This window comes from Mercenaria mercenaria, chromosome 13 (assembly GCF_021730395.1).
Source record: "Mercenaria mercenaria strain notata chromosome 13, MADL_Memer_1, whole genome shotgun sequence".
NCBI lineage: Eukaryota > Metazoa > Mollusca > Bivalvia > Venerida > Veneridae > Mercenaria > Mercenaria mercenaria.
The window spans coordinates 7397811-7420038 of record NC_069373.1 but is presented as its reverse complement, the minus strand read 5'-3'; the positions used below and the strand labels follow the sequence as shown (position 1 = coordinate 7420038).

The 22228-nt window shown below is 32.1% G+C and overlaps 1 protein-coding gene across 1 annotated transcript in view; it reads left to right on the top strand.

Annotated features, from left to right (window-relative positions):
• Positions 1-1015: 1015 nt before the first annotated feature.
• Positions 1016-22228, top strand: part of LOC123529237 (uncharacterized) — a 38940-nt gene continuing 17727 nt past the window's right edge. Inside the window, exon 1 of the mRNA XM_045309472.2 lies at positions 1016-1101. Within this exon, the coding sequence (XP_045165407.2) occupies positions 1099-1101 (3 nt within the window). The 5' untranslated portion in view covers positions 1016-1098. The remainder of the gene's footprint in view (positions 1102-22228) is intronic.

The window sequence follows — 22228 nt, the reverse complement described above, 5'->3', positions numbered from 1 at the left end:
TGTTTACCATAATGAGGCAATGTGTTACGCTCAAGACCCAGACCCCTAGCTCCAAGATCAAGTTTACACTTAGAAGTCAAGTCAAAGTTTAATAGGGTCTGTTTCATGTCCGGTTCGTAACTCTGTCATTCATCAAGGAATTTCGAAATTACTTGGCATAAATATTCCCCATAACGAGAAAGCTCTAAGGTCAGGGTCACATTTAGAGGTTAACAGTTTACATGGTGGGTTTCTTGTCCGTTCCATAATTTCATCGGTTAAAAGATTTTAAAATTACATGGCATAAGCGTTCCCTATATTGAAATGACTTGTCAGACACAAGCCCAAGACTCATAGCTTCAAGGTCAAAGACACACTTAGACATAGCATTGTATCTTTCTTGTTCGGTCAATAACCATTCATCAGAAATTACTTGTCACAATTCTTCCCTATGATAAGCTGGTGTGTCATGCTCAAAACCCAGACCCTAGCTCCAAGGTCAAGGTTACCTTCGGAGAATTTGTTTAATCTGGTCGCAAAATGAGTCATACCTAAACTATTCTGGCATATTTTGCGCAGACATCTGTATCATTTTTGGGTACACTTCGGGGGCGTTTGTCACTAATAGTGCCAGCTCTTGTTTGAGCTTCAATTCTAAATACTTAGTATAATTTGAGAGTTATATATCCTATAAAATGTCAAGGTCAGTAGTGGCTGTTGTCAAGTTACCTTAAAGACACACCACGAAATAACTGTAATCTTTTGTATTTCCATGATGGTAATTTAACATTTTTTGTAAGGAGAAATGAGAAATAACAAGTATCTAGTTACAATTTGACAGTAACAGATATAAGGCTAAGACAATGTATTTAATGCCTAAAGTATATTATTCAATTAATATAGTAGTATGCATGATTATTTGCACCAAGTTCATGTGAGAGGAAAAAGTAGACCACTTGGTATTGTTAGGTCTTTAACACTTCTAATTTCTTGAATATCGATGTATAAAAATAAATACATGTACGATAATGTTACACACCGATAGCCACACGAGAACTACATGCAGATATACACATTCAGCACGTTCCTAAATTGCATGTGGACTTTCTTTAGCGCTAAATGGTATGTACCTTTTAATAGTTAACATAAACACGCGTGAATATTTTCTTTAAAGTGTAAATGTTTGTTTTTCACCCAACATAGCTTGTCTGAATTAGTGAGGAAAATCCTTTTCATTCAACAAGTAGAATATTCGTCCTATCGCTTAAGGTACTTCCGCCATCTTGAATTTAGATTGGCCTTCATTTGCGGTGTGAAAATATAGTGAACAAAAGCTTTTAAATGCAACTGTTCCATAGCACAAAACAGCTCAGTTTGCAAGATCTGAACTGAAAGTAGCTGTATAAAAAGTAATACCTAAATTTGGAAATAAACAAAGCAGATATTTTATCTGTATTTTTCCAAATTTTTGGTTAGTGCATAGGAGAATTGTCTTACTGAACAGAACTAAACTTATTACAAAATCTGTTTTCAAATCTGACCACTTCATGTATTAAAACGAAAATACATTTGTACATGTTGCTATTTTCATCAAACATAAACAGATAAAAGTAGTGCAACATGTGCAATGTGCGGACAATGATTTTTCCATGTATGGTGTACCAAACTGCCTAAATTGTAAGACAAGTCTTAGACATAATGTGAACAAGATTTGGCAACGATCCAAAATTCGTTTCAAAGATGGTGCAAGTATAAGAAAGGTTTAATTCATTATACTTGATTTTGTGTACTTACGCGCTGCTTATCTCATGGAAAATTTGGTGGAATTTTCGGCACTTCCTGCGGTAACTACCGAAATTACTTACCGTAACTTTCTCACACATAAGTGATTGTATATTTATTAATATAAAAACAATCAAAATATTTGCGTTATCACGATATATGCAAATATTTTTAGACAATCTTGAAACATTGGGTCACAGTATTTCCGCATACTGGTCCGGGACAAGTTAGATGTGGATAGTGGTTTCATGCGTCGTAAACTAACCAATTTTGATCTATCGAGTTTTTATACAATATGAAAATTTATACAGGATGTTTTCAAAAACAGTGAGTATAAATCGCAGAAAAAAATGTACAACCAAATATGTTAGGAGGTAATACAGTTTGTATACAATTGTAGATAACTACGAAACATATAAAGTGCAATCGGTTGAACTTTTCGCGCGAAAACCTGATGCATAAAATCAGAAGTATCCTTTTCTGTATCTTGGTTCTTCGTCAAAGAATGATATTTTTCACACTTTCGTAGATTTAAACTGATAAAAAATGTGTATTGCAATTCCGGCATAGAAATGGACACAGACTTTACAGTGTTCAGTATACACCTGAAAATATTTAGACTTGCTATTTGCCGAGCGCACACTTGTTTTCTATCGTCGTTAAGGTTTAGCAGTATATCATAAAATAATAGATTTTTTTAGAAAACGAACAGCATCTTGACGCACAACTTATCTGTCCAATCCCCCCCCCCCTTTGAATAAGAATGCCATTTGTAAAGAAATAAATTTAAACAATTGTCAAAAACGATGTTTTACCTAGTTATGTAAAGTTTAAACATTCGCACGATGTTGCAAATGCATCAAAACGAAGACATGTAACAACTTTTTCAAAATGGTGAGTTTTTAAAGGTGCTGAACTATCCAGAAGTATGACCCCTTCATGCAGTCTTTTTCCGGAATTCAATTCATACAAGAATAAATTGACAATGGTTTTGTATAATGATATAATTGTTTTATATGCTGTTAAAGTTTCATATAAAACAATGCTTTCTTTCTATGATTTGATGACGTTCGAACTTTTTTTTCTACGAAAAATGGACCTATACCTAAATATAAACTTTGAAATATTCGTACACATGCATAATATCATAATGTCAACAGATAACTGGCTGAACCGAGACACCATACTTTTAAGTAAATTCAGTTTATTCATCACGAGGTTCAAAATGCACGGGGGTCTCGTGATAGTACATACCTTTAATTTCACATGGTTGAAGTGTAAACAAATACACTGACGAGATAAAGAAACGCCGCATTCAAACTCGGTATACAATTTTTCGTTAACCGTGATTCAAAATTAAAAAAGAACAATTCCATTCGCAAATTAGATGCTTTAGAAGAATTTATGGTCAATAAGAAATCATTTCATTGTCGCATTATGCTTAAATCTTGAATTTTAATAGCCCGGTCGGAGAAATTGCATTAGAAAAATCAGTAGCGCGTGTGGCCACCTCTGCTAGCAACCACAGCAGCAAAGCGACGCCTCATAGAGCCGCACCAGTTGCGTAACAGATACCGTGGGATTCTGGTCCACTCCTGGTGCAGCGCTGCTACGAGTTCCCGGACGTTTGCTGGCTGGGGTTGACGTTGGCGTAACTGCCGTCCGAGATAATCCCACGCGTGTTCAATCGGATTGCAGTCCGGTGAACACGCCGGCCAAGGTAAAACATTAATGTTTCTAGCCTGTAGAAAGTCCCTGGTGACGCGTGCAACGTGAGGTCGCGCGTTGTCGTGCTGATAGACTAATCCTTGACGTTGACGGAATAAAGGGACAACTACATGATGTAATATCTGGTCGATGTAACGCCTGGCTGTGAGATTACCTTGGCAAACGACGAGTTGGGACTTAAACCTATGGTTGATTGCTGCCCACACCATTACTCCACCTCCACCGTAACGATTGTGCTCCAAAACGCAATTGTTTGCGTAGCGTTCATGGCGTCGTCTATAGACACGGATACATCCGTCGGCGTTCCACAAGTTGAAACGCGACTCGTCACTGAACACTACGTTCTGCCAACGCTGGCCGCGACGGTTGCGGGCCCAAATAAGACGTTGTTGACGGTGGCGTAACGTTAGAATTAGACCGCGGTAGGGCCTACGACAGGTAATTCCGCGTTCTCTGAGTCGATTTCTCACTGTATGTCGACTAATTGGACGTCCACGGTTACCTACAACTATACGTGACGTAGATTGCGCCGTCACAAATCTGTCACGTAAATGACGTTGACGTATATAATTATCCTGTCGTATTGACGTTACACGCGGTCTACCTGAACGTGGTCTATCGATAGACGTTCCCGTGTCTCTAACACGTCGAATAAGACGCACAATTGTCGAACGAGAGACGTTAAAACGTCTAGCAACTTGTTCCTGCGTTCGCCCACATTCAAGCATAGCCAAACCTGAGCCCTCTCTTCAGAATTCAGCCTCGGCATTACGAAAACTTGTGTTTTTTTCAGAGAATAGCTGAAAATATGGTTGTGTGTCGTATTACACATGTACATGTGCAAAAATCGTTCAATCAAACCACATGGTTTACATGCACGGACTGCACGAGGAAATCATGACCAGGTACATGAAAGGAACAAATGGCTGAATGAAATCGCGCGAGTTTTTGTTCACTGTGTTTGTCGGTCTGTGTACATGTAGATTTACTACATTTCACAACAATTAAAAGCGTTTGGAAAAAAATAACGCCAAATTTCAATGAGGCGTTTCTTTATCTCGTCAGTATAGTAAAAAATGCTTGTTTTATTTCTCACTGAAGAGATCGGACGGTTTTTGATATTGGAATAATTATAGAACATAAACACGGTACATATCCCATATCGGCGGACTCTTTGCGAAATCTGCTATATCGGCGGACTCTGCGAAATCTGCTATATCGGCGGTTTCTTTGCGTCGGTACCGGTCTTTCGTAGATTTAGCTCTCAGCTCACTGTATTGTCTTAAATTTCCCCCTACCCTCATTTTCACGCGCAGATTTTATGCATCAAAATTTCACAAAGAACTGTTTGTATTTTAGTGAAAAAAAGTTAATCACAAAAAAAGTTTACAACAAAATAAATTTCATTTTAAGCGTATTCTATTTTTTTTAAGCCATTTTCCGATTTCTTTCCAATTTTTATTGCCACACTTATATACATGAATGCATGTTACACACAAGAAAGCGTTATGAAAAAAAAAAGATACTTCTTACTAAACATTTTACTGCTCGTTCTCTCCTCCATAGATTTTTTAAAAATAACTTTCTGAAAATCTTCCTGAAATGTATTTGAATAAAATAAGATTTTATAAAGTCCTTGACTGCCGAGTTCATTTTTACGCTACGATGTTATGAAATTTGGGAATTTTTTCCCCCGTGTTTTTCAACCAAGTTCACATTGTCTGCTTGTAGGATTTGTTTGCAGCCTTTATTAAACGGCGTGTTGTATCATCAATTGCTTTCAATCCGTTTCAACTGTTTCATAAATATACTCAGCGTCACTGAAAAGTTACCACCCTAATGGCCCTTATATTTTAAAAATCGCATTGGACTGTGTTAAAAGCATAACACGACTACATTTTCGACGCAGCTGAGGCGTCACTGGTGTAAAGATTTGTCAACTTCGATTAACTCCATTTGAGGCACGGGCTGTATGTGCAAAATGGCTTTTTCCAGCAATGTCGACATGTACGAATTTTCTATCACAAATTATTCAGCGCACTTGAAAGTTAGTCGACAGACTAAAAGGAATACGTTAAAATACCCAGAATATCCTTGCTAAGAATGCCACGTTTAAGGCACGATCAACGCCATCAGGCCATTGGCATGGTTGACGCCGAACTTTCATGTCGTGAAATTGCACGTCGTATGTGCTGTTCTCACCTGACAGTCATGAAATGGGTTAGGAGACATGATCGGACAGGATCTATGAGTAAAAGAGCGCGCACAGGCCATGGAAAAGTGACGTCGATATTGTATAAAATAGTAAATAGGTATATATTAGTTAAGTGGTAACTTTTCAATGACGCCAAGTATAGTTAGATACAATTTTCCCCAGAATCCGGAGATGTTTCTTCGAGTCCGACTAGATACAGCGTTCCGTTAAGTGGGAAAGTTGTCAATTTCTTACGGAAAGTGCCTGCTGGTTAGAAACTGTAAAGACAGGTTATGTAAGCAGACCGCCGTGACATGATTGTTGACGGAAACGGCGTAAACCCAACACAATTGATGGTTATCAAAAGCAAAAGTGCAATAACTTATTTATTTTATGTCCGTACACTTTTAACGTGTGATATTAACTTCATGTCGTTTAAGATATATTTCGACAAACTTACAAGTCAGAATTAGCCGGGTATTTTTCTTGTTTGTTTTTGGGTTTTACGCCCGTTTTCGTCAACATTTTATTTTTTAAAAGAACTAAACACTTTTCCCACAGTAACTTGCAACTGTTCCATTGAAAAATTGTAGTCACGGATAGAGTGACTGCACCGGAAACCAAATCTGTGACCGCTCGATTGATGGGCGAACGCTCAACCAGTATGCCATTCAGTCCGACATTAAGGGTGGGGACACGATATGCTTGTATTGTGTTATGTATGAAACAAAGAGCCATCATATATGATTAAAATAAAACATGAAGTTAGCAATTAATTATCAAAAGGCGAAAGCTCGTTGTTATCACTACCCTCTCCTGTTTATTTATATTACTTTTTATGTTTATTATTTATTTATTTATTTATTTATAGTGCCGTTTTAAAACATGCAGGCTCTGAGCGATCATGTTTCGAGAGACCCGGGCTCTAAATTTTACGTAAAAGTTTGGAAACGGCGCCGATCTTTCATATTTTATACTTCAGTTCATTAATATCACCCGGTTTTGTTTCAAGCTTAAGTTGAAAATGACTGCGATTAAGCGGCTATCCAGCTATAATTCTTGCGTTATCACGTTATTAAAAAAATACACATACTGATAAAAACTGCGGAAATTTTTTATCCAAGAGTTAGATATGATTTTTTACTCTAACATAAATAAATGTATGTTGTTTTTTTTTGGCTCCAAGGCGATCATTCTATCTTTGATGGAAAAGAATATATCAGGAAATATATTTAAAGCAGGCAGTAGTTATACCCATTCCTTTTCTGACCTACAAGTAGATATCTAATTTTTTAAATATGACGAAAAGCTGGATGGGAATTGAAATCTTTAGCATACAAGCTGTTTACCGTCAACGTTTAGAACGCAAAGAAATACGCCTTCTTGACCTTAATTTCATATTTGACTGCTAATTTACGATTGCAATGAAAACAAACCATTTATCTCCATGAATCATTAAAACTTAAAAGATTAAAAGGTCTTTGAAAATAGATTATATGTGGAGACTAGGGTAAAAATGTTGTGGTTGAGGGTGATGCAAGTACATTGAGATCTTATCCGGTTTTTTATCATATGAGCCGTGCCATGGGAAAACCAACATAGTGGGTTTGCGACCAGCACAATCTGACTAAAGTACTTGATCTTCTAAACGAAGATCTGAGAACGACCCATTCACATTCGTCTTCTGTATATTTTGGATTTCCAAGATTGCTATTTTTATTTTGGCAAATCTATTTTTGTTTGAACCAATCAGACAACTTGTTCGAATGTTAAAGAGTAAGAAAAATTTGCAGTTAATCCAGGGCTCGAACCCGGGACCTCTCGCATACAAAGCAAGTGCGCTACCGACTGAGCTAAACGGCTATCTGACATTTTTTTACATGAAAATTGTTAATATCAAATATCAAGGCATTTTAAAGCTTGCAGAATGTTGTAAGTTAACTTTTGATTGGCTAGCGGAAGGGTTGTCAGAACGAGGCCATCAATAGGTCGTTGTCAGATCCTATGCGTAGCGTAATAGGAGATGTACTTTAGTCAGATTGCGACCAGCATGGATCCAGACCAGCCTGCGCATCCGCGCAGTCTGGTCAGGCTCCATGCTGTTCGCTAACAGTTTCTCCAATTCCAATAGGCTTTAAAAGCGAACAGCATGGAGCCTGACCAGACTGCGCGGATGCGCAGGCTGGTCTGGATCCATGCTGGTCGCAAACCCACTATGTTGGTTTTCTCATGGCACGGCTCAATTATGTTCGGTATCCAATTTATTTGAGCAATACTTGCAGAAGGTCACCAGATGATTATTTCTAAAACATATTATTTTGAATTTCAGAGATTTTTGAAAACTTTACTGTTAGTAAATATGAAAAGCAGATCTCACCCATAACGACCATTTGTTTAGATTTTCAAGGATCAATTTCAGTTAAGCTTGATCATTAGAATCAAAATATTTTTAATTCCGATCTTTGATTTTAATTCAATGAATTTAATGCATTAATCAGATTTTACATATAACAGACCATTTTTGTTAGATTATTTTGAACTCTAATTAATGATTTCAGAAAACCTCCAGAAAACAATTTCTGTCAAATTACTTTGAGGGCCAGTCTTAAATAATAACAATTTTGCCGTAAATATGGTACACAATCTGTGTACAGACTTCATAGTAAATTAATTTAGTTTATCCGGGCCTTCAAAGTTTCAACGCAGAGAAATCCAAGAGGCGAACGCTTCAGAGTAGTCTCCCCTTGACATGGTCTTAAACACGCCATGTACCCGGATAATCTTAACTCTGTTCAACGACCCTAACTCAGTGCCAACATGGCTGTCAGAAAGACGATGTATGTAGTTAATTTCCTTGTCTTTTTTCGTGTTTTTATGTGAGTATGCAATGTTAGCGTAAAACTTTTGATAGTCATAATATCCTGTATTGATAACATGTTTTGTGTACTAAATATTGCAATCGAAATGTCACATTGTGGCCGGAATTCATTAAAATGTACTCAAAAAAGTCTTCAAAATGAACATGTTTTATGTTTCAAACTGTTTTAAAGTACCAGAAATTGCAGTAAGACCTTACTTATTAAATGTATTAGTTCCATAAATATCTCTTTGACAATGTTTAACAGTATCAAAAGTTGAAATTTGATTTTTATAGCTTAAAAATTGTATTGATTATGGTAGGTTTAAATTTGGGGATAATTCCTAACTGGTATAGGAAACAGTGCGGGATAAATACAACTTAGAATGGATAAACACCTAACCAAACGAAAACGGCTGTTCCTCTGTGCTTTTTTATGGACTGTTGATGCTCGAAGTTCTTTGATCTACCCATCCCTGCAGGGATGTGGGATTCCTATGTCCAACTTATCCGACTCGTGATTTTTTGCCGGCGGACAAGTGCATTTTTCATTCTGTGTGTCCGCGACAAGCATACTTTTTCAGGTATAAAATGAGAAAACATAAAATATACATTTAGATTGTGTTTTTGCTTCAAGTGTATGGAGGTGATAAAGGTAATGGGTCTTTGACTAGGTCTCGCGCACACTGTAACTCGGTGACTATGATAAAATATCAGAGAAGATTTAGATACAAGAAGATTTATTTAACGTCGGATGAGTATAAACATATAACACTAGCTTAATTTTCCGACAAACACATGTAAATAAGCTCAACATAAGTAAAACAGCTGTAATAAAATGCAAATATGTTAAAGCACATTTAAGCAAATAAAGCATCTGGCTCTAAGTAGATAAGAAACAAATAATAAATTATCACATACATGTTACAGAGCATGATTAAAACAAAATAGCACATAGGTACTTGCAAATACAAGGAAAAAGTAACTTAACACATACAGATTTAGCACATTAAAGCAACATAAAAAAAGATTAGCTGACACTACACAAAAAAAGAAGAGTCACATTTACAAACATGCATTAAAAAAACAACATAAAAGAAGAAATCATATACATGCTAAAGGAACATAAGAACTACTTAAAGTAGCTGAAGAAAAATATTTGCATCATCAGCATATAGCATTCTGTAACTAAAACTAAAAAGGAAAACAAGGGTTTCACATAGAGAACTAAAAGGAGGACATTTAAAGACATCAGAAACGTAAACAACTTAAAAAAAGTATTATGACAAGTTTGTAAGTAGAATCCAACTGCTGAGACAATAAGTCACTGTCAAAGGAAATATTTGAGCCAGTAGTCAGCCTAATAAAATCAAAGCACACAAAGGTCGCAAGTATGACTACAATAAGTCGGAACGTTTTAAGAGTCTTTCTCTGAATTCATCTGGCTTTTGCACCATTGCGTGGCAGTGTTTCTGGCATGACCCCAAAAGATCCCGAACACTGCTTACGCGATTTCAGACTTTATAAACGTTAAAAGGCAAATATTTCAACAGCTTATTTTTTACCACAGTTACTGTGATATGCTTTTTCTATTTTATTGTTCTAAATAAAGAACTCGATCTCCAGTCTATTTGCGCTTTCATGAAGGTTTAATATTACAAATCAGAGCAAGTGAAATTTGACTATGGACAAGTGGATTTTTAAGTGTCCGTGAACAAGTGAAAAGTGTAAGGATACCCACACCCCTCTCCCGTCAGTCCATGCATCACTCCCCCCACCACACACACACACACACACACACACACACACACACACACTTTTCTTCCCTATTTACCGTCTGAAAAATATCATATTTAATAATTAATCATAAATCTAATCCAATTTAAACAATATCAAAAATATTCCATTAGCACCTCTATAAAAATCTAAACACTATACGATATACAAGATTTGAAACAAACACAATCCTTCCGAAACTGTGTGTGTGTATGTGCGTGCGTGCGTGTGTGTGTGTGTGTGTGTGTGTGTGAGAGAGAGATGGAGGGAGAGAGGGTTGGGGACTACAGAACTTCGAACATCGGTGGTATTAAATAATTTCTTATATAAATATAATAATTTTGACATTTATACTGAGTTATTTTTGAGGGTTTGTCAAGATTTTTCCAAACATTGCTATTTGCATAATATTAAAATTATGAAAAAATATTTGACTGTACTGGGCATACATATAACATCTTGTAAAATTAATGATAAAGTTTGAAGACAATACCGCTTATAAAGTAATGTTTACAATAATCAGACCATGTACATGTCAACTCATTCATTTCTATAGAATATTAGTCAGTTAGGTGTTTATCCGTCACGCAATTTCGTGTAAGTTAGGTTTTTATCCATTCCTCATGTAAACTGAATTCGGTATTTATCAAATCAAAGTTAGGTTTTTATCCCTTTTCTCGCTGTCAGTACATTTGAACATGTATTGTGTCAACATGTAGTGGGTTAACAACACAGTGTAAACGGGCATATAAAGCAGTATATCTTTGCTTTCAAACAACAAAATAGTCGAGGCATCAAAAGCATAGAAGTATTTTTAAAGATTTTTTGTAAAAGTTTTCATTGAAAAAGTTGCCTTGTTCGTAATTTTTCCACCTGAAAACACAAGGATTGATATATTTAACATGATACATTTTGAAATAAATATATACGTGATCAATGGAGAGAGATATAACAACAGAAAATTCCTTTATACATCGTAATTACACAGAAAACAAAGTTGTATCGGCTTTACATCCGCCATGTTGGCACTGAGTTAGGGTCGCTGAACAGAGTTAAGATTATCCGGGTACATGGCGTGTTAAAGTAAGTGAAAAATACTCCCAAGTGCTTCAGGTCACAGTTCACACATTTCTTAAGGACAGCGTACTTTAATGTAAGCTCTAATTTCTTGTTTTTGTTCGCTTTTCATAGCTACACCTGATATACCTTCGAAATGATACGATAGTTTCCAATACAACTTTGCAGGATTATAAAAGAGTCATTTATGTATAATTCTTAAAAAACACAAAACAAGCTTTTTCCGAGTCAAACTTCTACGGAAGCGCGCGGTTGTTTTCATTTTTAGAATGGAAACTTCACACAGGTGTTCCTAAAGGACACATCTGTTAAATCAGATGATAAAATTGTTCACAGGTTGCTCATAAACAAAACAGTTTGCGCAAAACTTCGGATTTTTGCTCATTCCTTGACAAAACTGGTTTTGTCCAGTTGATTTGCAAGAATTGTCTTCGTTTCTATAGAAATAAATGAAAAACTTTACCTACCATTTACATCTGGGTTACATTTCCAGCGGTTTTTTTTGTCCAGCGGGCGTCAGGATAGCCGGTTATCTAGTGTGCAATTGAAGTTTTGCAAATGAAAGTTTACCATTATTGATTGAGGCATTTTTGAGAGATACAAAAAAACAAAAACAAAAACAAACAGTCTGGGTTTTAATAGTATTGTACATGCTCATTTACTTTTAAAATCTCTGCCATCCTCCTGACGTATTTAGATGAGAATATCTATCAATGTATGCTCGTCAACGAAGAAAAGTTTTGAAAACAATGACGATAAAACAAGTTACGAATAAATTATATGTCAAGCAGGACATTCAAAATTGATATGACAAGTGTTAAGAATGACCGACTACGGGTCAACCTAGCAAACTTATAACAAACTTGGCAATGTCTGTTCGTGTGAAGTAATAAATTGTGCAACACTTGCACCTTCGAAAATCATTAGAATTGTTTGTCGGGAATGTATATGTGTATTGAAAGTTCAAGCCACAAGAAATGAAAGACAGAATGAAATAGTTAACAATACGCAAACTTTGGGCGAATTAATGTGCATTATCACAGGAAAAATGAGCCTGTGATGCATATGTATATAGTCCGTGGTAATATAAAATTTGCTTAAGTTCTACTGACATATTTTACATGAGAAATCGAAATTAAACTGCTACATGAGGAGATGATTAACTAAACAAGAAAATAAATGAATCAAAACATTTTATTGATATCGACATGCAACAGTTCTTGTCCACCATTCCCTTTGCTACATGCCAAAATACTGAAAGACACTGAATGCTTTTAGAAGGATTTGTTCAACAAGTCAAAACTAAATACTACAGATATTCGAATACAACATAAATGTATTGACTATGCCGTTAACAAACAAAATATTTATAATGTGTATTTTAGGAAGTTACAGGAAGATTCCTATCCATATGACTTGCTGATTCATTTTTTTTTAGTTTAACGTCGAAACGACACAATTTTAGGTCATATAGCGACTTTCCAGCTTTGTCGGTGGAGAAAGACCCCATGTGCCCTCCGTGCATTATTTCATCACGAGCGGGCACTTGGGTAAAACCACCGACCTTCCATAAGGTCGGTTAGTAGTATAGTAAATGGGCTATCTGGTGCACTTTTTAAATTTAATTAAAAAAAATAATTTATAAAAATCAACAATTTTCATAAATTATTTTTTTAATTAAATTTAAAAAGTATACCCGATAGCCCATTTACTATACTACTTTTATTAAAACGTATATTTTTTTAAAACAACTTTTTAATTTAAAATCAACAAGTATATTTTTTTTTAAACAAAATAATTTATAATTGTTTGTTCGTTTGCTCTTTGATTGTTAACTTTTAGTATTTTATACAATAAATCGTACAACGGTACTTTGTCTTGTAACATTTTAATGAAAAATAAACAATAATATCCACAGAGCGCACTGGATTTGTCTTGATATTGAGCGTTGTTATATTTTATATTTTTTAAATATTTTATTACCTCTTTTGGTGGAGGAAGTCCAAATGGGTCGATATATATAATATTTAAATAACAAACCCAATGTGTTCCAGGTCCAACAGAGTCATCTAAATTTATAATTCCACATTCATTTCTATTTCTTATTTTTAATAAAATTATTTCTACTAAATACACCCCTAAAGTTTTTAATTTTTAATTGTTTTACCCATTGTTCTATTTCAAAGTTAGAAATTGGTTTGTTTATAAATTTTATTTTTTTTTTTTAATATGGGAATCGTCTGTAAGGTCTTCTCTGAGAATCAATTTGTATACCCGGCCTTTTCCCTTACCAGTTAATAAAGATGTAATCAAAGGGTATTCCTAGACTAGCAGCCAGCATACCCAAAAAGCCACCATTTTGTCTCTGTTTTTGTGTTAATTTAATCACTCCAGTTCCTACTAGTTGCTTTCTTTGATTAGGTGTAAGATATGGTGATATCATATTTCTCTTATCATTAGCTACTGAAATTCATCCCCCTGGGAGAAGAGAGGACCCATTGGGTCCGATCATACCATTCCCAAGTAACTTACTAACACCGGTACTGGCAAGTCCTGATAAAGCACCGATGCCCAGAGGAGCTAATATTTTTGGAGCTATTTTTGCTGCCATTGGAAGAATTGTTTTTCCTAACAAACCAGCCAAAGCTCCTAAAAATCCACCATTTTGACCTTGACTGGACATTTGTTTTTTTGAAATTGTAATTTCTAACCCCTTGTTATTTGCAACAGCTTTTTTAATTTGATTAATTTGTGTTTTTGTTAATAGTAAAGGGAAGTTTCCACGTAATTGTTCATGTTTTAATCTAAAATTATATGGAGTTTTATTATTATATGCTTTAGCTAAATTTTTCTTTTGCCCATCTGTAAGACTAACCCTATATTCAATATAATTTGATGACATTATATACTTTATATTTATTTTAATTTTATTTAAACAGTAACAAGTTCATTTCCAATAGTATTTATTTCAACTGTTTCTTCATACAATACAATTGCGTAAACACGAATATTAGCTGTTGGTGGAATATTTAACTTAACTGTTAATGTAATATGCTTAGGATCTTCTGTTATTACTTCCTTTTTATATTCCAAGTTAAAATGAACAAATCCAAATAAACTAAAAAAGTTTGATCTATTTAGCAGACTTCCAGTAGTCTTATCATTTTGTTTATAATAATAACTAATTACATCGTCATATATTCTTGATATACTTGTGTATTCTGTTTCTTGATAAAAAAACACCATTACCAACTTCAAGACGACAGGAGCTCAAAGTGCAATTATTATTTGCTACATTAATTTTAAATGTATCTAATAAATGTGGATTATGTTCTTGTGAATCACTTTTATCAGGTCGTTGTAAATAAACAAATACATGTTGTGGTTTTGTTACACCAGCCGTTATTCTAAAGGTTATATTAGTTTGTTGTGTATCAGTTGATTGTGTTATCATTTCCTGAAGGTATGACCATCTTGCTTTTGTAAATCTTTCAGAAATTAGATTAAGTCCAAATTCATTAAAAACCAAACGTGGAACCCATAGAATTAATTTTGTTACAATTACTCTACCAGCATCAGCAGCATTAACTCTAAAAATTAATTCATCATCATTTGTCAGCTGTAATATTATTTGAATTTGACTTGGAGGTAAAATATTAGTTTCTAAACCCTGAAAAAATGAATAATTATGTAATGGAATCTTAGCATTTACCTCATTACCACCCTGGATTAATCCCTTCCTAATAGCAAAACCTTTATTATATCCAGCTTGGTCATCCCTACTTTCAGCAACAGCAGAAGTATCTAAAGAGATAAATTCATTTGTTCCAGTTGAGTCTGCATAATCATTAGATAATTCAATTAATTTTTTTACATTTATTACTTTGTATAAATTATCACAATCATATACAATTTTCCCATTTTGTTTAACCGTTAACTGATAAATTAATGAAGCTGCATTATTAATTAAAGCAATTTGATCTCCACCAGCATAACTAGCACCATCACCAAGTTTATTAACTTTAAAACTTACTTCAAAATAACCATTAAACCAATCAAAATATGAGCTTCTATCATTAATTGTAAATTGATATCCGTTTTTTGTTGCTTAACATTATTTCCCAAGACAGATACTAAAGCTGTATCTAATTGAATATGAGTTAGTTCATATCTCTCACAATATTGTTTTGTTCTAAACATGTATATATTATATATTATTTTATTTTTTATAAATCAATCTGTTAATACGTTTTTGTCGAGCTGAATTCCCCGATCCTGACAATATTCTATTTATTCTCGTATGAATATCCACCTCATTATTTTTACTGTTATTCTTTTCTTGTAATTCCTTAGCAATTAAATTGCCAACTGCCGGAGCAGGTTTCTTTTTAAATTTTTCAACAATTTTAATAGTATCTCCAGTGAAGCTTCCAATAAGCTTTGCTGCAGCTAAATTTCCAACTTCTGTTCCAACCTTTTTTGTTCCACTTTCAAGTGCTGCTTTTCCTGCTGTTTCCAAAGCTTTTTTTCCAGCACTTGAAAGCAATTTCGTTAAAGTGTCAAAGATACCTGTACCAAGGACTGCGTCCTCGGAGACCCCAGGTCTTCCGCGTATGATTTCTTCTCCTGTAAGAGCATTAACATAAACAAATATTCCTTTATTTTTATCATAAACTTTTTTACTCATTTATATAAAAATAAAATTTAAATTTAAAATTTTTTTTAAAAATTAATTTTAAACTTGTTTCAACCCCATTAAAATTAATTATTCTAACCAAATATGTCTGTAATATAATTCTTATTGAATTTATCATAGTTTTATTAACTTCAGAATATCCAATTATCCGAGGTTCTTTTGTAAATGGATAACCTCTTGTAAGATCTCAGTACTTAAAGCATAGATAATATCACTGAAATTACCATCAACAAGTAAATTTATCAATAAGATCACAATGAATGTAAATTGTATCCACAGAGTTGGTTATATTTGGTGTTGTAGTTCCCCATTCAGTATTTCTCAATGCTTTTTTCTCAAATCCAAGCGTGTATGAAAATTTGACATTCTTAAATCTAACATAAAATATCTTTAATTGAAATTAGGATTTTAAAACTACTTAAATCAAATTCCAAACTTATTGGAGCAATGTCTGATTTATCAAATTCATAATCATCATTACTTATTAATGTTTCCCTTATGTAATTATTAATATCAGTGTAACTGTAAGAACCATTTGTAAATATAATATCTTTCCAATCCTTACCATTATTATAACGAATTCTTTTATTATCATATTCATCACTAATATTCTGCCAAGAATAGGTCATAGTGTTAATACTACACAAACCAACAACATAAGTTTTATTTTTATCTAAAATTAAAGAACGACCAAATCTGATTGTAAAATCACTCGGAGTATTTTTATTATTGTTTTTAACTGTTTCAGAACTTAACACAATTTTTTGTTCCATTTATATAATTATTAAACATATTTTTTTAATAAATTCAAGAAAAAATTTTTTATATTACATTTCGTGTTGTTCTGGTAGGAGTGAATTCATTTTTAATAATTCATCAATTATTCTAATACCTTCATTTTTTAGTTCTTCAATATTATTTCCAGCATCAATCGAACCACAAATTAACTCCAAGTCATTAACCAATTCTTCTGGATTACACGGACAAGCGTCATAACCCTGTCCTCTAATTACTTTTTTAAATTTCATAGATCTTTTATTGATAGGTAATCCTGATTTTTCTGTTAATTCTTTAAATATTTTTCTAGAATGAATTGAATATTTTTTATTATTGTTATATCTTTTATTAATCAAATTAATTAAATCATTATCTACTTTAGTGTTAATTACTTCCTTTCCAGTTATTCTATCCTTAGCAATTAATTTGTTTTGACTATAAAGTTTATTTAAGTTAATAATTAAATTACCATATTGTCCATTTGGTGAAACTTTATACTTTGTTTTTGGTAAAGTGTAATTTTGTTTTTGATTATGATATCTTATTCCTTTTCCCGCATATTTTCCCGCATATTTTCCTGTTTTTAGAACATCTTTGATTGCTCCTCTATATTTTTTATAATTTTCCGACTCAGCTATAATTACTTCCTGTTTCTTCAGATCACGACTTGTTTTGTTTTTCCTTCTAGTTATTGCACCAGATTTATCACCCAATTTTTTTATTTTCTTTGATACATTTTCTATTATATCCTCTACTTCTTCCTCAGTCATTTTTTCATCAGGATTTTCAGATTCAGTGTGAAAATAATCAAACACTTCTTGTGGCGTATAATATTGTTTTTTATCTAAAAGATCTTAATTAATACCTTCATTAAAATTAACTGGCAATTTTTTTAGTCTTGCTCCCAATTCTTCTGATTCTTCAGTTGTATCATACTCATCTTCTTTTAGATATTGTGGTAATGGTGATAATAATGGTTGTTCTAGTTCCTCCGGGGGTTGTTCTTCCAATAACTCTACCAATCTTTGTTCTTGCATTTTATCAACAAAACTTTTTGGAAGTAACGCTAATTGCTCCTTAATTCCAGGTAATGCCTTTAACTGACTTGACAATTCTTCTTTTTGACTTTCTATTCCTTCAGTAATTGGTTTATAAATTTCAGTGTACATATCCCGATTTCTAGCTTTTCTAATTTTTTCTCTCATTATTTCTTCTCTAAGAGCCCTCATCTTCTGCCCGACTAAGTTTTTTCTTATTCTTATTTCATTAAGTTTTGATTGCATTTATATATAATAATGTAAGATAATGTAATAACACAAAATAGATAATGTAATAACACAAAATAATAATGACAAATAATATAATGGAAATTCTAAATTATGATACAAACAAGCATAATAACTTTAAACAACATTATCCCTTTATGCCAGATTCATGTTTTAGAATGTTAATATGTGGATCTTCTGGGTCTGGTAAAACAAACACATTAATACATATGATTAGAAAACCACTAATATATTATGATAAAATATACTTATATGCTAAAAATCTAGAACAATTTAAATACCAAGATTTAATCAAAATTTTTAACGAAATTGCAGAAAAAATTGAAATAGATCCTGATGAAATACTCGAATATTCAGCTGATTCTGACCAAATTGAACCCTGTGAGAATCTTGAATCAGAAAAACAAAAAGTAGTAATATTTGATGATTTTGTATGTGAAGATAAAAAGGTTCAAAATGAAATAACAAAATACTTTATTCAAGGACGTCACAAAAACTGTTGTGTTATTTATTTAAGTCAGTCTTACTATAAAACACCAAAAGATATCCGTATTAACTGTTCACATTATATTTTATTTGAAAGTCCAGGTAAACGAGAAAATGAATGATTTGTAATGAACAAAATATTAACCCTAAATCACTCGCTATGCAACAAATCAAAAAAAATGATTTTTTATATATCGATAAACCGAGGAAGTTTTTAAAGAAAAAACTTTACTGGTAATATATAGAGGGGAAAATTTTTAATGATGTAAAAGAAAGAAGTAAACCTGACAGTATAAGTAAAGTTAAATTTGATATTGATTTAAGTGATTATGCTACTAAAAAACAATTCAAAAAACTTAAAAAGGAATCAGAATCATATCTTCATAGAAATAAGGAACTTGATAACACAATGAACAGAGCATTAGATATGGGAGGTAATGAAATAATCAATCTAGGAGATCCAGATAAACCCAACGATGCGGTCAAGACGATTTGTGTTTAAAAAAGTTCAAAGTGTAATAGATGACTATGATCTTGAAGACATCAAATCTGTAAAACAAACACTAGAAGCAGAAGTAAAGAATATTGAAGAATTAACAAAAGATTTTAAAAAGAATTCGTTATTAATAGTTGAATTACAAGATAAAATTGAAAAAGAAATGAAAGCTATGGTTGATTCTATTAAAGAACTTGAAGAGAAATCTGATTTGACAGATGACAACATAAAAAAGTATTTAGAGCCAATTTTGAAAAGTTATACAATCAAGTTCAAGAATTAAAAGATAGTATGATTAAACATGAAGAACTGAAAGACAAGATTATTGAAGCCGAGAAAAAGTTACAAAATATGTATCAGTTAGAAATCAGAACAGAAATAAATAAACTAAATACTGACTTATACTCACCAAGATTTACTCGATACATTTTCAAATAAATTTGCAGAATATAAATCTGAATTGAAAAAGGCAGCTTCACAAAGAGGTGATGATCATGACACAGCATTAGATAACCTTAATTCTAAAATAGATGAGTTTAAAAAACAAATTCGAAATTGGATTAGTATTGTTGACAACCGTCATAATTTAAAGTATGCAGACTTAAGTAATATTACAAAAAAAATACAAGAAGATATTAATGCTAAAGTTGAAGAACATAAAAATGAACTGGACCTTGTAGTTGAAAAATCAGTTAAACAAGGAGAAGCAATTACTGCTAATACTGAAGCAATTAACACAATTAATGATCGTCTAGAAAATTTAAAGAAACAACTCGGATCTTGATTAGTACTGTTGACACCGTCATAATTTAAAGTACGCAGACTAAGTAAACTTACAGTTTATTACAAGAAAATATCAACGAATTTTAATGATAAAATTAAAAAAATAATAAATGATCTGGACTCTGTAGTTGAAATATCAACTAAACAAGGAAATCAATTACTACTAATGCCCAAGTAATTTCTACTAATACCCAAGAAATTACAAAAGTAAAAAAGTTTTCTTTAAACAAGAAACACAATTAACTAAAACAAAGAATACTCTTGACAATTTGTCTGCTTCTGAAGTTGCTACAACAAAACGATTTGATGATTTAGCTGAAGTAATTCTCAAACATGAAAATAAATTACAGAATATAAATCTGAACTGGAAAAAGTAAAACGTGAAGTGTTTCTTTTTGAATATAACAGTGGTTATAATGATGAAGAACTATCAGGTTCTTTTACATCACGTTCATATATAAAAATGAAAAAGTATTTTGATCGCCACGGTGCCTGGATATATTCATTACATGAAAATTTAATTAAAAGTGGTCAGGGATATTTTGATGCATTAATTTGAAATCTGGAAATATCGTAGATTATATAGATTTTATAAACATAAACAAGAATATAATTTAGCTGTACCGGAAAGTGTTATTAAAAATGTGTTTTCAGTCAAAAAAGGGTGGAATTTATATAATAGATATTAGGTTTTATTTAACGTCGTTTGATCAGATGGAAAAATGTCAAATATCACATTTTCTTTTTAGGTGGTGGCAAGATGGTTTTACAGGTAAATTTCCCGGTGGGGGTGTAAATATAACACCTGAAATAGTTAGAAATAATCCCATCCAAAAAATTTTATGTAGATATCAAAAAAAAATTAAAATTTATTTAACAGAAAGCACAATGTTTGACATTCATCCTTATGACGATTCATCATCTACAGAAGTATCATTTATTCTTATGACGGAGAGTCATGTCAAATTCTACATATTGGAGGAATATGTAAATTATAAAGAAAGTAAACTTTTGAAATAATTACTGTATTTTTTATTTAACCGGAATAATTAATATAATGGGAATGTTCAATAATATAAATGAAAAAGTAAGTAAAATAGAAAGACAAATAATAAGAAAACCTCCATTGTTCTTAACATGTTATACTGAAGATACTGATAGTGGATTATTTCAATGGAAAACTGTAAATGCTAGTCCTGGTTTAGTTCAAAATGGTAATAATGTAACAATTAATTTTAATTCTATTTTAATTATTCTTATTGATGTAATTAAATAAGATAAAGGAGAAACTAAATTACAACTAAAAAACAAAGAAAATGTAATTCTTCAAAGTTACGATACAAACACAAAGAGAAAAAATGAATCTATTTCTATTAATTATGCTAATAAATTTAACATGAATGATGTTATTTCTATTACTGGTTTAAATGTTATAAATATTCAATTAACAATTTATGGTTCTATTATTTAAGTAGAAACTTCTGTTTCTCCTAAAACAATTATAAAGAATCACATCATAAAGATGCTTAAAAAAACATCAAAAAGAGGTTTAAAAAATATTAAAAATCACATCAAAAAAGATGCTTAAAAATATTTAAAATCACATCAAAAAAAGATGCTTAAAATATTAAAAATCACATCAAAAAAAGATGCTTAAAAAATATCAAAAAGATGTTTAAAAATACTAAAAATCACATCAAAAAAGATGTTTAAAAATACCAAAAATCACATCAAAAAAGATGCTTAAAAAAATACATCAAAAAAGATGTTTAAAATTTTTTTTTTTATTTTTTGAGTATCAATTCATAATATATTTTTTGAGTATTAATTCAATATATTTTTTATTTAAATGCTTCGGTATTAATACCGTCATTTAAAATATATCTTTTATCATCATAACATGATAGTGATGTTTTATTTATAACAAAACTAGAAATGTTATGATTTTTTGATTTTATAACTTTAAATTTATGCATACTTTGTGTTGAGTTAAACAAAGTATCTTTATAATTTTTATGCGTTATTGTCTTTTTGACAACGCTTTTTTTAATTCCTTTACATTTTTAAGTATTTGCTTCATTTTCTAACAAATAAGAATACATTTTACTACGTAAACCAACAAACTCAACTATTGGTATACCAGCAGCTTCATCTTTAAATTTTCCAATGACTTTTTTATTGTCATCAAAATAGAATTTTGAATTACTTTGATAATCACTATTATCAAATAATTCTTTATCTTTGTAGAAGTCTTTATAGACATCTTTGGTTTTAATTTCGTAACACAATGAGTCTGTGTCAGTAAATAATA